The 13324-nt window shown below is 36.1% G+C and overlaps 1 protein-coding gene across 2 annotated transcripts; it reads right to left on the reverse strand.

The window, feature by feature from the left end:
- Positions 1 to 654: 654 nt before the first annotated feature.
- On the reverse strand, positions 655 to 2885 carry LOC131439665 (uncharacterized). Of its 2 annotated transcripts, XM_058611004.1 has the most exons (7): positions 2698 to 2885; positions 2584 to 2637; positions 2119 to 2523; positions 1734 to 2066; positions 1372 to 1672; positions 879 to 1304; positions 655 to 824 (listed from the first exon to the last, which is right to left on the reverse strand). In XM_058611004.1, the coding sequence occupies exons 1-5, from the start codon at positions 2803 to 2805 to the stop codon at positions 1607 to 1609; spliced, it is 966 nt and encodes a 321-aa protein (XP_058466987.1). In that variant the 5' UTR covers positions 2806 to 2885; the 3' UTR covers positions 655 to 824; positions 879 to 1304; positions 1372 to 1606. The 2 variants fall into 2 exon arrangements, with proteins under 2 accessions (XP_058466987.1, XP_058466976.1); XM_058610993.1 differs by having other exon boundaries at positions 2584 to 2885.
- Between the last annotated feature and the right edge of the window lie 10439 nt (positions 2886 to 13324).

The following is a 13324-nucleotide window of genomic DNA, read 5'->3' on the forward strand; positions in this document are numbered from 1 at the left end:
AAAGTAAGATCTTAAAGATGATTCTAAATCCCCCCTTGGACAAGGACTAGTGAAGTACATGAGATGGCCTCGCTGGATTCACTAGAACAAAAATTAGAACAATACTGCACGAAATTTGAAGAGAGGTGCTCAATGTCTGTAATACAAATAATTCATAATTTGTACGTATTAGGTTGGGGATAGTTATAAGTAGGTAGATATTTTATTATTAATTAAAATAAATATTATGATTAAAACAAGAGTAACTAAAACACCTATTATTAATAACGAATCATATGAACAACAAAGATGAAAGGCCAAAGGGTCAAAACACTTGTACTGTAAACCCGAGCAAAATAAAGTAGCAAAATAATAACATGTTTTGCTACTTTGTTTCAGTAACACAGTTTGTTATAATTATGGATCCGTTAGTTGCTTAAATAACATAACTGATAACAAAAAACTCATGAAACTTATCAAAAAAATAACAAAAGTTAATACATCTGTAACAAAATAGGAGCAATTTCAGATTTGCGTGTGATAACAAATTTTGCTAGAAACTTGTTACTTTATGTTATGATCAGTAACAGAAATATAACTTATTTTGTTTTTGGTTTAATAGGTCAAATTTTGTTTCAAGTCAAACAATATAAATTTGTATTTCAATCCATTTATTAAAGTAATATTTCAACGCATATTATTTGTTATAATTCAACTTCAAAAATGTCCCATTTTGGCATAATATGCAATTACTCTTGCCATATGTCTTCCGGATTGTCTCGCAGATTCTTGTGCAGCAGTCGTTGGATCCATTCCAGTCAGTATTTTTCTTTCATAAAGGCGTTCTAAAACAGGTAAAAACATAAATGATTTTCTCATGTACACTTCAAGAATTTTACCTTTAACATAGTTGACCTTTTCTTTCTCAAGTGGTTCTTTCCCAGAACTATCGTTTGCCAAGGGCATATGAACTGATGAATTAGCATTGCTGACATCAATCGGTCGACCTGAAGGATTATTAGATGCTCTACCAGTTACAGTTCTGCCGTGAAATCCCTTTGGCCAGAGTTCTTTCATTACAAGTTTAATGAAAATGAAATCACTATCTCCAGCGTGATTCGAGAGCTGAGTTAATTTATCCGCAGATGGATACCCGGGAACTGTCTTAAAATTGAAATTGTCTTCACTTGGCAATAGACGAGATGTTAATGCACATGCTAAACGGTTTGATTTAATGCGTAAATCACGATATACTCTCGTAATCTTTGTTAAACGTTTTGTTAAACTTAGAATTCTTTTACTAAGTATCTTACAATTGACGCAACCTGAAATCGATTAAGTGATTAATCAGAAAATTAACGAATCATACCATAAAAAAATGGGTTTAATAACCTTTTGAAGAGTAATCGCCAACGTTAGCCATATCGTCAGTTGAGGAATCTGTAAAGCTGTTGGTTGCTGGAGATACCCTATTACTTAAGGGGGTCAATATAGACTGCATACGATTTTTATTCTTTGTGGTATCTCTAATGATTGTTCGAATTGTTTTAGACATAGGTAATTTAGAACGAGAAACGAAATATTCGCCGTTGACATCATCCAATGACGTAAAGTCTGTATCCGAAGATTATATTAATTTTGATTCCATTCTTGTAACAACTTTCGCATTATTGGTGACAGAAGAGTTGTTAATCTGCAAATATTCTACATGAAACTTAAAAAACTATAACTATTTTCCACTTAAGTAAATTTACCGGTGGATGTTTTCCAACTACGTTAGCTGTCTTCGTTTCTCTCAATAGATCTGAGTCACATATCGAATTCGTAATAGCTGATCGTCGCGAATTAACTGTGTTCAGTTTGGATTTTCCAGCAAATATGCCTTCAAACTGTTGATTTGCCTTTAAATTCATCACGGCCGTCTCTTTTATGTCGCTGGGATAATCAGAGCTCAGATATCGTTGACGCAGTTTATCTGATTTTAATGTAATATTTTTATTTACAGATTTAGTCGTTGGTTTTGCTTCAGTTGAAATATCAGTAGAATCAAAATCTTGAAGCCTCACCGAAGCGCTTTTAGAAAAACTCTGAACAAAACAAATGTTGTAAATGTTATGTATGGAAAGTTTTTTTACATACCTCCACTGAAGAACAGCGAGTCAAGGTTTTCGTAATTTTAGAATTTCGATTAAATTCCGAATTTTGATTTGCAATGCATGGTGTGCATGAACAAATTTGTCTTTTCTTTCGTAGCCGTACTCTGCAAGACCTCGATATGCCAGGTATATTACAATTTTGCGTTCTCCGTTCTTCCATTTCACATTCTTCAACAGATTCTGAATGGTTATCGAGACATAGTTTGTCCAACTTCGACCTCTTTTTTGGTGAACATACACTTTCCTTTGAGCTATTCAAATCAGGTTGTTGCAAGCGAGCTCCACTTGATCGGGAGCCGGTAGCTGGTATAGGATGTTGACTTTCTGTTTGTTTTGGTTTCGGAGACCGTTTACAATCAGATTTTTTGGCCGTTTTTCTTGGAAATTTCTGTAGAAATTAACAATACTTAGTATAACGAAGACGTACAACAATAATTTTGTTACAAACCTGAGGGGAATCGCACTTTTCCGTTGCATCTGAAACATTGTGCTGATGAACATTCTGCGAAAAAGTGAGGTTATATAAAGTTGATAGTTTTTCGATAAAATTAAATATTTTTACCTCTTGCTCAGATCGAACTATTTCAGCGACAAATGCAATGTTGTCACGGTTCGATTTCAAACGCAGGCTTGTATTTTGCTTTACAACTCTTGTATTTTTCTTCTTCATGCTGCACCAGTTGAAAAACTAACCACGATAGGAAAACGTGACCGTTGTTTTTTCCGACAATTTTAATTATGCACGTTAAATTAAATATATAGAATTTTAAGTGAAATGTACTCCTCTCCTTGAATTTCTGAATTTTAAAAATATTTGCTAACAATTAGTTATCCACCAAAAGAAGTTAAAAATATGATATGTACAATAGAAGTGTCGTAATTTCTATGCGGATTTCCGAAGTTTTGCGATGCGTACCTTCCAGATAAAGGGAGATGAGTAATATGACAGACATAATTGGAGGACGTGAATACGAATAAAAATGTTAATCGTTCGTATTAGTTGATTGTGTGAATTTCGCAACTTTTACTACTTCCAGAATTAAAGCGGTGCATTTCTACTAAAGATTGAGTTATTGGCAACAAATATTTTCTATCATACAATTATACAATACGGAACGAACGAAGCCATAATTAGCAACATACGGAATTTTGATGTCGATTATTCCATTTCGGATTTGCATATTTCAGCAGAGAAATTATCGAAATACTGTACGGAATCTCTGACATCCAGAAGGGCCAAATTGTGTAGTTCTCTATAATCTTAAACACTGTTCGGATATAAACGATAGCAAACACTGTTGCAAATTTTGCTTTAGAAAATTGCATAACGCTAATAAAATTCATCTAGATTTGTACTACACTGATAGTTCTAATCTCCGATTTGCAAAGAAACAATCTTTATAGTTCTTTAGATGACATTTGGAGCCATTAAAAGGGCTGATTTTGCATAATGTTCTTCATTGTTGTCCGATTTTTGTTGTATTTTGCTCCAATGCAAACGCAGCTGAATGACGCAATCGATCTTCGTTGAAGGGAAAATGGTTCTGTAAACGTCCCGCAATTGATTCAATACTGAACTGAACTATTGATACTGCAACTGGAACTGAGCTCTGGACCTGAACCAACTGGAATGATAGATTTACGTAGTAGAAAAGCTTCGTATAGCTTTTTGGGAATATATTAATAGTTCTAAAAAGAACCGATTTTTAGAATTAAAAAACTGGACCACAATTCAAGAACTAAACAAAACTCAAAAACTCTATTGCCAAATTTTATCACAAATTTCTGATCACATTTCCGATAGCTTGTAGAAAAAATATGTTGTTGGGTTAATTACATCAAGAGATATTCGCGATAAAGTTCTGCCCATTCTCGTACAGGCTAAATTTTGAAAAGGCACCCCATAGTAAGTAAGTCGTATTCACGACGAAAGATCTTCAGTGTATTAATTCACTAACGTTAATAGATAAGTCATATGTTATGAAGCACTTTATAATCCATTTTGTATAATATAACAACGAAATAGGGTAACAGAGGTATTTTGGCCCACTTTAGTATTGATTTTATTTTGGCCCACTTTGTAAAAATATCCACCAAATATTGTAATATCTTTAAAAACTCCTTCCGCAATAGGTAATTTAATGTGATTAGCTTCAAATTGATGCAAAATGAGTTACTTAAGATCGATAATATCCGATGAAATCGATAAAGTTTGTTAGGTGGGCCAAAATATATGAAGTGGCCAAAATACCTCTGTTACCCTATATGCGAATATATAATAAAACAGCACGTCACTTTCGTGTAGTTTTCCAGAACTAGCTCACATATCCACACATTAAAAAGATCGAAATAACTTATCTAATTCATATCTTAATTCTGACTGAACTCATTTTCTCTGGCTATAATTAATAAACTACTCATTATATGAATATTTTCAGTTAGCGTGTATTCTGAATTGACATATCCATGCACCAGAGATGCCAGTATCATAGATTAATCTGTGAAACACAAATTTTCGAATTGTTGCACAGATTTCTATGAGACTCACAGATTTGCTCAGAGATCGCAATTGTTAAACACAGATTTTGGTTACTTAACACCAATTTGAACAGATTATATGATGGTGCACATTCGTGAAACCTTTAGCTCGGCAAAATCGATTTAGCAAGCAAAATTTAAAGCCTTCTTTACCTTCACAGATATTGGTAAAACATGACATGGCATCCCTGGCTCACACTATTTGTTATCAGCTAGCGATGTCAGATCTACGGAAATCTCCGTAGATCTACGGAACAAACATTTTCTACGGATCTACGGATCCGTGGACAAAATCAACAATTGGGTTTTTTCTACGGAAATTAAAATTTATTAACGGAGAACTACGGGAACAAGTTTTGTCTGGCGAGCAAAAAAAAAGCTTTCGTTTCCGAGAAAAATTCCAATCTACGGAAATGACACTACTATTATCTGGCATCGCTGTTATCAGCTCGTTGACAAGAATATGCCGCCTCAGCTAATTTGAACGTAGTGAACATCTATAGTGAACAAATCGGTTCCAACCCCAATTTCTTAACTGTTATGATTCTTGATCACCCGTCAGAGGACTGATTCATATTCGTTTTCTACCATTTGTGGAACACCTATGTAATAATAAGTTCTAATAAAGGCATTCAATTACTCGTAGGCATGAGCAATCGTCGTCCTAAACATTATTTTCTCAGTTCTCCGTGGTACGGCAAGAAATATGTAAAAAAGGTGTGTAGGTTACAATGTACAATGCACTTTGATTGTGTGATTTGCCTGAAAATAAAAACCTTATTGTACGTGTGTATACAATTTATAAATTCTTTGATATGTAAACAAAATCGTCAAACATATCTATCCGGAAAATATTTTCAAATGTTGATTTCTTCTACATAGCAGGCTTCTGGTTAACCAGTTATGTTTTCTAATAAAATCTAGCAGTGACTTAAGGCTGAACTGAAAACTCAATCAATTTATGATTATCTTGATCTTCCGCAGAGGCGCACACGAAACATGTGTGTTATCAATGACGTAGAAAGTCATCCATACACATCGAGGATTCCAAATTTGTCATTGAGTGACATTGCTTCGGATGAACTTAGTTGGGAACAGAATGCGAGTACGTACAGAAGATCCATACGTTCTATTTGATTTAAAATACAGTCGGTTTTCAATAACTGTTCAGGAAATTTTCAAAATATTGGAAAATAAGTATAATGATTATGTGTGCTAATAAAAATTTTCACAGCATCTCAAGTAATATGCATCGGTACACCTAGTAGCAAAATCAAGATTCAAAATCAAAGAGACGGAGTGATTTTACCACAACACACATCATTTGGGGAATCAGAGGTGTCCGAAGAACTTATCTCAACCGGTGAAACTTCACACTTGAATTATTTCTTTGGAGAGGTAATCATTAATTATGTTTCCCAAATTTGCATGAACACAAAATTGGAGAGCACATTTGAACTCAGGAATATGGAATACTTAATACTCATTTCAGAGGTTTCAATAATATTAAAACGAAGCATTTCTATTACAGGAAGTGTCCGGAAAATTCAATGAGTTTTTGAAACTGACGAATAGCTTGCAAACTTTCGATGTTATGTTTATGTTGCTGAACTTCTATATAAGACATCAATTGACCCAACAAGCATTGGAAGATCTACTGTCAATGATGAACATCATCGTCGGCAAGAAAATTTTTCCAGAAACCTTTTCAAGTTTTACATCTGCATTTCCCGATAAATATGACGCAACAAGGCTTTATTTTTGTAAGAATTGTCAATCCAATCTTGGGACTAAAAAACCTGATAAAAATTTCCGTTGCTTTATGAATCAATGTTATAGTCAAGAATTTGACTACTTCATAACATTCCCGATCGAATGTCAAATCCGTGAAACAGTCCAACGGTATGAGAAAGAAATACAACAATATTCCAAAGAAATATTAGAATATAACCTCAGTGATATAAGAAACGGATATGTTGCAAAAGAGATTATCGATAATGAAGACGGAAGATTTATAACTCTATCAGTGAATACGGATGGTGTAGAAGTGTTTGAGTGTTCAATGAAAACACCTATGTATCCTTTATTTGTGGTAATCAATGAATTGCCTCCAAAGGAACGATTCAAAAAGCAAAATTTAATTCTGGCTGCATTATGGATTTCTAATGGTGAACCGAACATGCCACTTTTCTTTCAAAATTTTTGTTTAGAAATGAGGAAACTTCGTGAAGGAATGTTCATAGACAATATTTTATACAAGATTGTAGTTCTCCAGTGTTGTGTCGATTCAGTTTGTCGATGTAAAATCCAAAACATGAAACAATTCAACGGCTATTTCGGATGTAGTTTATGTCTTCATCCAGGAGTAGCAATCGGTAAACAAGTTCGTTATCCATACCGAAAATGCCAAAAAAGGGATCACAGTAGTACTAAACAACATATGATAATTGCACAGGATACCGCCAAAGAACTGTTTGGTATGCAGAGATGGTAATATTTTAATCGTATGAACAGAAACTTTATTTTTCAGGTATAAAGGGTTTATCTGTCTTGTTAAGTCTACCGAACTTTGACATTGTTCGCGGATTTGGTGTTGATTATATGCATGCTTCGCTCCTAGGAGTGACCAAACAAATGTGGAATCAGATTGTGACAAGTGACCTAGGAATCAATCGAAACGTAGTTGAGGAAAGACTAATCAGCATAAGATTTCCTAGCGTTTTCCCACGACATCCGCGAAAACTTGACGAGGTAGCAAAATTTAAAGCTAGTGAATGGGAGTGCATCGCATTATACTGTTTTTACCCTTGTTTTTATGGTTTAATACCAAAAATCAACATGGAACATTTCATGAAGTTTTCATCGAGTTTATTTCAATTGCTTGAAACAAACATTTCAGTTGAAACTCTAAAAACATGTGAAACAATGTTAGTGGAATTTGCTCAAGAATTTGCACATCTTTATGGCACTGATCAAGAGGTTTACAATGTTCATTTACAAACACATTTATCAGATGTCGTTAGGAATCTGGGAGGCTTGTGGAATAGTTCACTTTTTCCGTATGAGTCTGGAAATGGAATGTTATTAGATTTAAAAACAGGTCATAACCATCCTGTCATTCAAGTAACTAAGAAATATTGTTTAAAACGTTTTTGTCATTATACACCAATGCCTATTAACTCACCGATCAAGAATTGGGTGTATAATCTATGGGAGCCACGAAAACTTCCTCGTTTGCGATATGATTCAAGATTTAAGTTCGTTGCAGACAGAGAAATACTAGATAAAGATATTATTGCTACTAATTTTTCATATCACAGTAAGTTTTCCTTCAAAGGAATCAGGTATTGCACAAAATTAACGTGTGAAAAATTCAAATATGATGATTCTTTCATATTTTTAAACAATTGTTTCTTTCAAATACAGAATATTCTAACCGATGAGTATGATAACATATACATTGTAGGACAGGAATTGAATTCAAAGCGTGTTTTTAATAATTTATTTCTATACGAGTTCAGCTCCTTATGTCGAATCATCAAGATAAACAATACAATAAGACAATGTGTGAACATGACAATAAGGCAGGTAAACGAAATACTAAATTTCATCTCTATTTGTAAGTTTCGTACTCAAGTCGACTAAAAAGTACAAATAACTACAGATATTAGCAGCATATCAATCAATAATTGTAAGAGACATATGGAAAAATTTAAAACTTTAGAGACTAGCATAAATCTCCAAATGTTTTTTAAGTTTCAGATAAAAAAGTTTGTGATAGTAAACCTACACTCGTAATGAAATAAACCAAAATTATCGTTTTTATTTGTTGGTAATATTTTTTGGTAAGAAAAAAAACTAACATAATAAAAGAACTCAGTTATTTCTTTATATTTTCCGTTGATAGCAACCATCAAATGTGTAACAAATTTTTAATTATTGATAACAAGTGGATATCAAAATTTGTTACCTTCTACTTTTTTCAGGATTTGGAACCAAAACTAGTTCTTTTTCTGTTTCTCGTAACAAAATAAAATATTTTTCTGCATCTGGTTTGTTATTCTATTATACTCGGGAAATGTTTATTTATTTATTTATTTATTTATTTGGGAGCAGGGAAAAGCCCGCTGGAGCTGAAATTTACAATCTCTCTCTCCAGCAGGCATAAAACCTCCGCATCTTTTTATATCAACAGATTACAAAGATCCAACAGATATACTGCTTAATACTAAGGGCTTAAAGTAAAATTATTCCCGGCGAGGGTCAAGAGTGACTGGCCGGTGACGTTAAGGGCCTCATCCTGCTGTCCGTGAGGGTCCGCGGGAAAACCCCCAAGTCACAAACACTCGGCGGGTGTCCGGCATGCTGGACATCAAAGAGGGTGGCCCTCGGAGAGTGGCAATGCAGGAAAAAAGGAGAACAAAAGAGAGAAGTGAATATTGTAGTAAATGGAATTACGAAGGGGTTCGAAGGGGTGGAAGGGGGGGGGGGCGTTTCGAAAGAAGTAGAAAGCGGCAAAAGATCTAGTTAATTGTCACAAAAGATGGTGAAAAGATGAAGAGGGGGGGATGCAAAAAGTATTAGTAACATCATAAAGATCTAGTTAGTTCCGAAGAAGATGGTGGACAGCCGGGGAATCGAGAGAGTCGAGCGGATGTTAGAAACAAACCTAATGGTGAATATTATTCTTGGTTGCGTAATCGATAGAGAATGGAAGTAGGCTTACTGAGGGAGCACTAAACTAAACTTGTGGGTTGGATACTAAATCACCCTAACGCTAAATCTAGAATTTAATTATTGGAGTTGGAAGGACTGTTTGAGATTGTGTTTAAAAAAAATTGTTTTATGGTATTGCGAGACAGGGTAAAATCAAATACATGAGCACATCGATTGAATAGACGACACATACTGGAGAAAGGTTCATTATAGCCATAATTAGTGCGAGCGGTTTGAATTCTCAGGAATTGATGAGATCGAAGATTTCGGGAATGAATATTTAAATTTAGTTTGCCTAACAATTCGGAGCAATCAATATTAGATTGTAACAGATCTGACACGAATATTGCCCTGGAGAGATCTCGGCGATCAGATAACAGGTGTAGATCGATCAGTTTACAGCGTTCCTGATAGCTTGGGAGGTTGTTGGGATCTCTCCAAGGAAGACTACGAAGAGCAAAGCGAAGAAATTTACGCTGAATAGCTTCGATGCGATTGATGTCCAGTTGATAATAGGGGGCCCAGACGACAGAAGCGTATTCTAGGATAGAACTAACCAGTGCGCAATATAGTGATTTTAAGCAATATATGCTTTTAAAGTTCTTTGTGACTCGAAAAATAAAACCAAGTGTCTTGGAAGCCTTAGAGATAATATACTCGACGTGATGCTTGAAACTAAGTTTAGAGTCCAAAAGAACTCCCAGGTCTTTTACAGTCGATTCTCGCTTGAGGATAGTTCCGGAAATAGTATAGTTAAATACTATCGTTGTGCGTTTGCGAGTAAAAGAGATCACGGAACATTTAGATGGGTTTAATACCATTCTATTGAGGTCGCACCAGTTGGAGAAAATATCCAACTGTTTTTGCAGGAATCTGGCATCTTCATGATCTTTAATAAGATGGAACAATTTAAAATCGTCGGCGAAAGATAATTTCAAGCATTGCATCGAATGGTTCAAATCGTTCAGATAAAGTAAGAATAAAAGGGTCCAAGATGACTGCCTTGAGGTACGCCCGAGTTAGCTCGAAAAGGTTCAGCTGTACAGTCACCGATTTTAGTTATCATACTACGACCAATCAGGTACGAATGCAACCAATTCAAAAATGATCCATTGAATCCAAGTCTGTCAAGTTTAGCAATAGCTATTTGGTGATTTATTTTATCAAAAGCAGCGGAGAATGGCGTCAACCTGCTGTCGCGCCTGTAGCGACTGAATTACGTAGGATGTATAACATACCAGGTTTGAAGATGTGGATCGTTTTGGCATAAAACCGTGTTGAGTTGAAGATATGTAGCTAGAGCAGTTGTGGGTAATGAAGTCCAAAACAATTATTTCAAAAAGCTTAGATACAGCACATAATGCAGCAATTCCGCGGTAATTTGATATATTGCTTTTATCACCTTTTTTAAATACAGGAAAGATGAACGATTCCTTCCATGAATTAGGAAAAATTCCTGAGCGCAAGGAAATATTGAATAATATCATTAAAGGAACCTGTAGACTTTCCGAGCAATTCTTGAGAATAATGGAGGGTATTCCATCAGGTCCAGCGCATGATGATCTTTTCAGTTTAGTTAAGGAAGCTTTCACCATATCTATGGTAATAATGGGATGGGGACCAACGGGGGGGCGTAAAGGAACATTGTTGGCAGCTTCGAAGATGTAATTACTAGCCAGATTTTCTTCACAGAAAACGCTGCTGAAGTGTTTGCCAAAGAGATCACAGATATCACGCGGGGTCGATGCTTGCAGAGTGCCGAGCGACATATGATTAGGTAACCCTGATTCCTTTCTTTGCTCATTAACGTGATTCCAAAACCTTTTAGGGTGGGATTTAAGATTCTTCTGGATGCGACATTGAAAGGCATAGTGGAGCGATTTATTCAATCGTTTATAACGATTGTTGTGGAACAGATAATAAGATCTAGAATGAAGAGTAGGCTTTTTGGTGAATTTCCTCAAAGCGCATCGTTTGGCTCTTTTAAAACGCTTCAAAGTTCGGTTTGACCACGGTGGACAGAGCGTTTTTTTCCGTAGCTTTTTGGGTATAAATTGATTAATAGCGTCGGTTATTTTATGTGTCCAAAGATCAACGGCAGAATTACAGTCACGATTTGATAGTAAATAGTTCCAATCCAGTTCCATCAGAAATCTATTCATTTCATTGAAATTACCATTTCTGTAGTCAAAGAAGGTTGATTCGGAGACGTCATTGAAAACAACAGACGGAGAATCACGAATGGCAATGTGAAGTGGGGGATGATGTTGGCAAGATTTAACGAGCGGTGAGGGGGCGAGGGTTATTAGGCAAGTATTTATGAGTTCAAGACTAACAAAGCAGAGATCAAGCAAGCGATTGTTACTATTATTTTGATCGTTGAACTGTACTAGTCTTGCAGTACTATAGCTATCAAGAAGTTTCAGGGAAGTAGGTGTTTTAGACGAGCTTGCAATATCGGGAAATAAATAATTAGACGAAGAGCGAGACCATTTAATGCCGGGGAAATTATAGTCGCCTATAATAATAACCTTATCGTCTAAAGCCATATGGTTTTCAATTTGTGAGAGCGAGTTCAAATGCTGATCAAACAGGGACATATCATTGATGCGATCAGGCGGGATATAAAGAACACAAATATAGAGCGTGTAATCTGAGAACATGAGAGCAACCCAAAGCTGCTCGACACCGGTGCAGTTCAAGAGAGACAACTGTTGAGATTTGAATTTTGAACGACAGGCGAGTAATACACCACCGCCGCTTTTTTTATGGCTGGTCTGCTCGGTGCGATCCTGCCTGTAAACAGAGAACGAATCACCGAATATTTGCTTAGAGAGAGTGTTGCCGTTTAACCATGTCTCCGTAAATAAGTATATGTCGTAGGCACCGTCAGAGCAAGCGAGACGATAATCTTCGAGAGAGCAGTTGATTCCTCCAACGTTCTGATAGTACATGCTCAGACTAATGTTGTCAGAAATTTTGATTTTTGCTGGAAGGGAATAGGGTTCGGTGAGCGACGCATGGGGGATCGTGGGTACACTGGACGAGGCATTTTTGATGGAATTGACGGCATTAGTGGAGATTGCAAGCGAGTGCTGTTGTTGATATAAGGAAGCCGGGGAAGTGGGGGACGCGGTGAATTCGGTATGTGATGAGCTGCCTGTTTTGAACTGAGTGATAAAAAAGGGGAGATAGATATGCCATGTGGCCAGAATTCTGGTGAATTGATCACCTTTTCAAAGGTATTTGGAACGGCAATTTTGAAAGAGACAAAAGAAAGAGGTCGGTTAGTATTCAAACGTACCAGTTTTTGACACCTAATTGAACTTCTGCTACACTCAATTCTAGCACTAATATAGTTAATAATATTTTCCTCAGTTTCAGTAGGCATGAATCGTGTTAAGTAGTACCATTTTTCGGTATCAGGTTGGACGGAGGGAGCTACTAATAGAGGTACACTTTTATTTCTATAATCTATTGTGTGGTTATTTTCAGTTTGTCGTTGTGGGAGGGAGGCTATGGTATTTACTACAGTATAGACAGGGGAGATTGTCGGCGGAAGAGGGCCAGTATAGGGAACATTTGATATAACAGAAATGGTAGCTTGCCTGTTATTGTTTGTAGACGGTTGTGGCTGCCGAGGCTGCACTGAACAGGGCGGTACTGTTGATGAAGAACTAGTAAGTTGGGAAGCTGCATACGACGATGGTTCTTGTACTGCCTGGATGAAGTTACTACACAAAAATAAGATTAATAAACATATATTTATGCAAAAATAAATAAAGCGAGACTGCCCGGGTTGGCGGTTCAATGCATAGGACGCTGGTCTTACAAGCCAGTTGTCGTATGTTCGAGCCCCGATCTGGAAGAATTCTTAGTGTCAGTAGGATCCATAGTACTAGCCATGCTGTACACTAAGGATTGGCTGCGAAGTC

This window comes from Malaya genurostris, chromosome 1, assembly GCF_030247185.1.
Source record: "Malaya genurostris strain Urasoe2022 chromosome 1, Malgen_1.1, whole genome shotgun sequence".
Taxonomy (NCBI): Eukaryota; Metazoa; Arthropoda; class Insecta; order Diptera; family Culicidae; genus Malaya; species Malaya genurostris.

Bases quoted from the DNA above. Each gene is read 5' to 3' on its own strand.
- LOC131439665 (XM_058610993.1), bottom strand. From the start codon at position 2,805: ATGAAGAAGAAAAATACAAGAGTTGTAAAGCAAAATACAAGCCTGCGT. The intron at 2,524-2,583 runs GTTTGTAACAAA...TAATTTCTACAG, and splicing joins AAAAGTGCGATTCCCCTCAG to AAATTTCCAAGAAAAACGGC. The intron at 1,673-1,733 runs GTAAATTTACTT...GAATATTTGCAG, and splicing joins TAGTTGGAAAACATCCACCG to ATTAACAACTCTTCTGTCAC.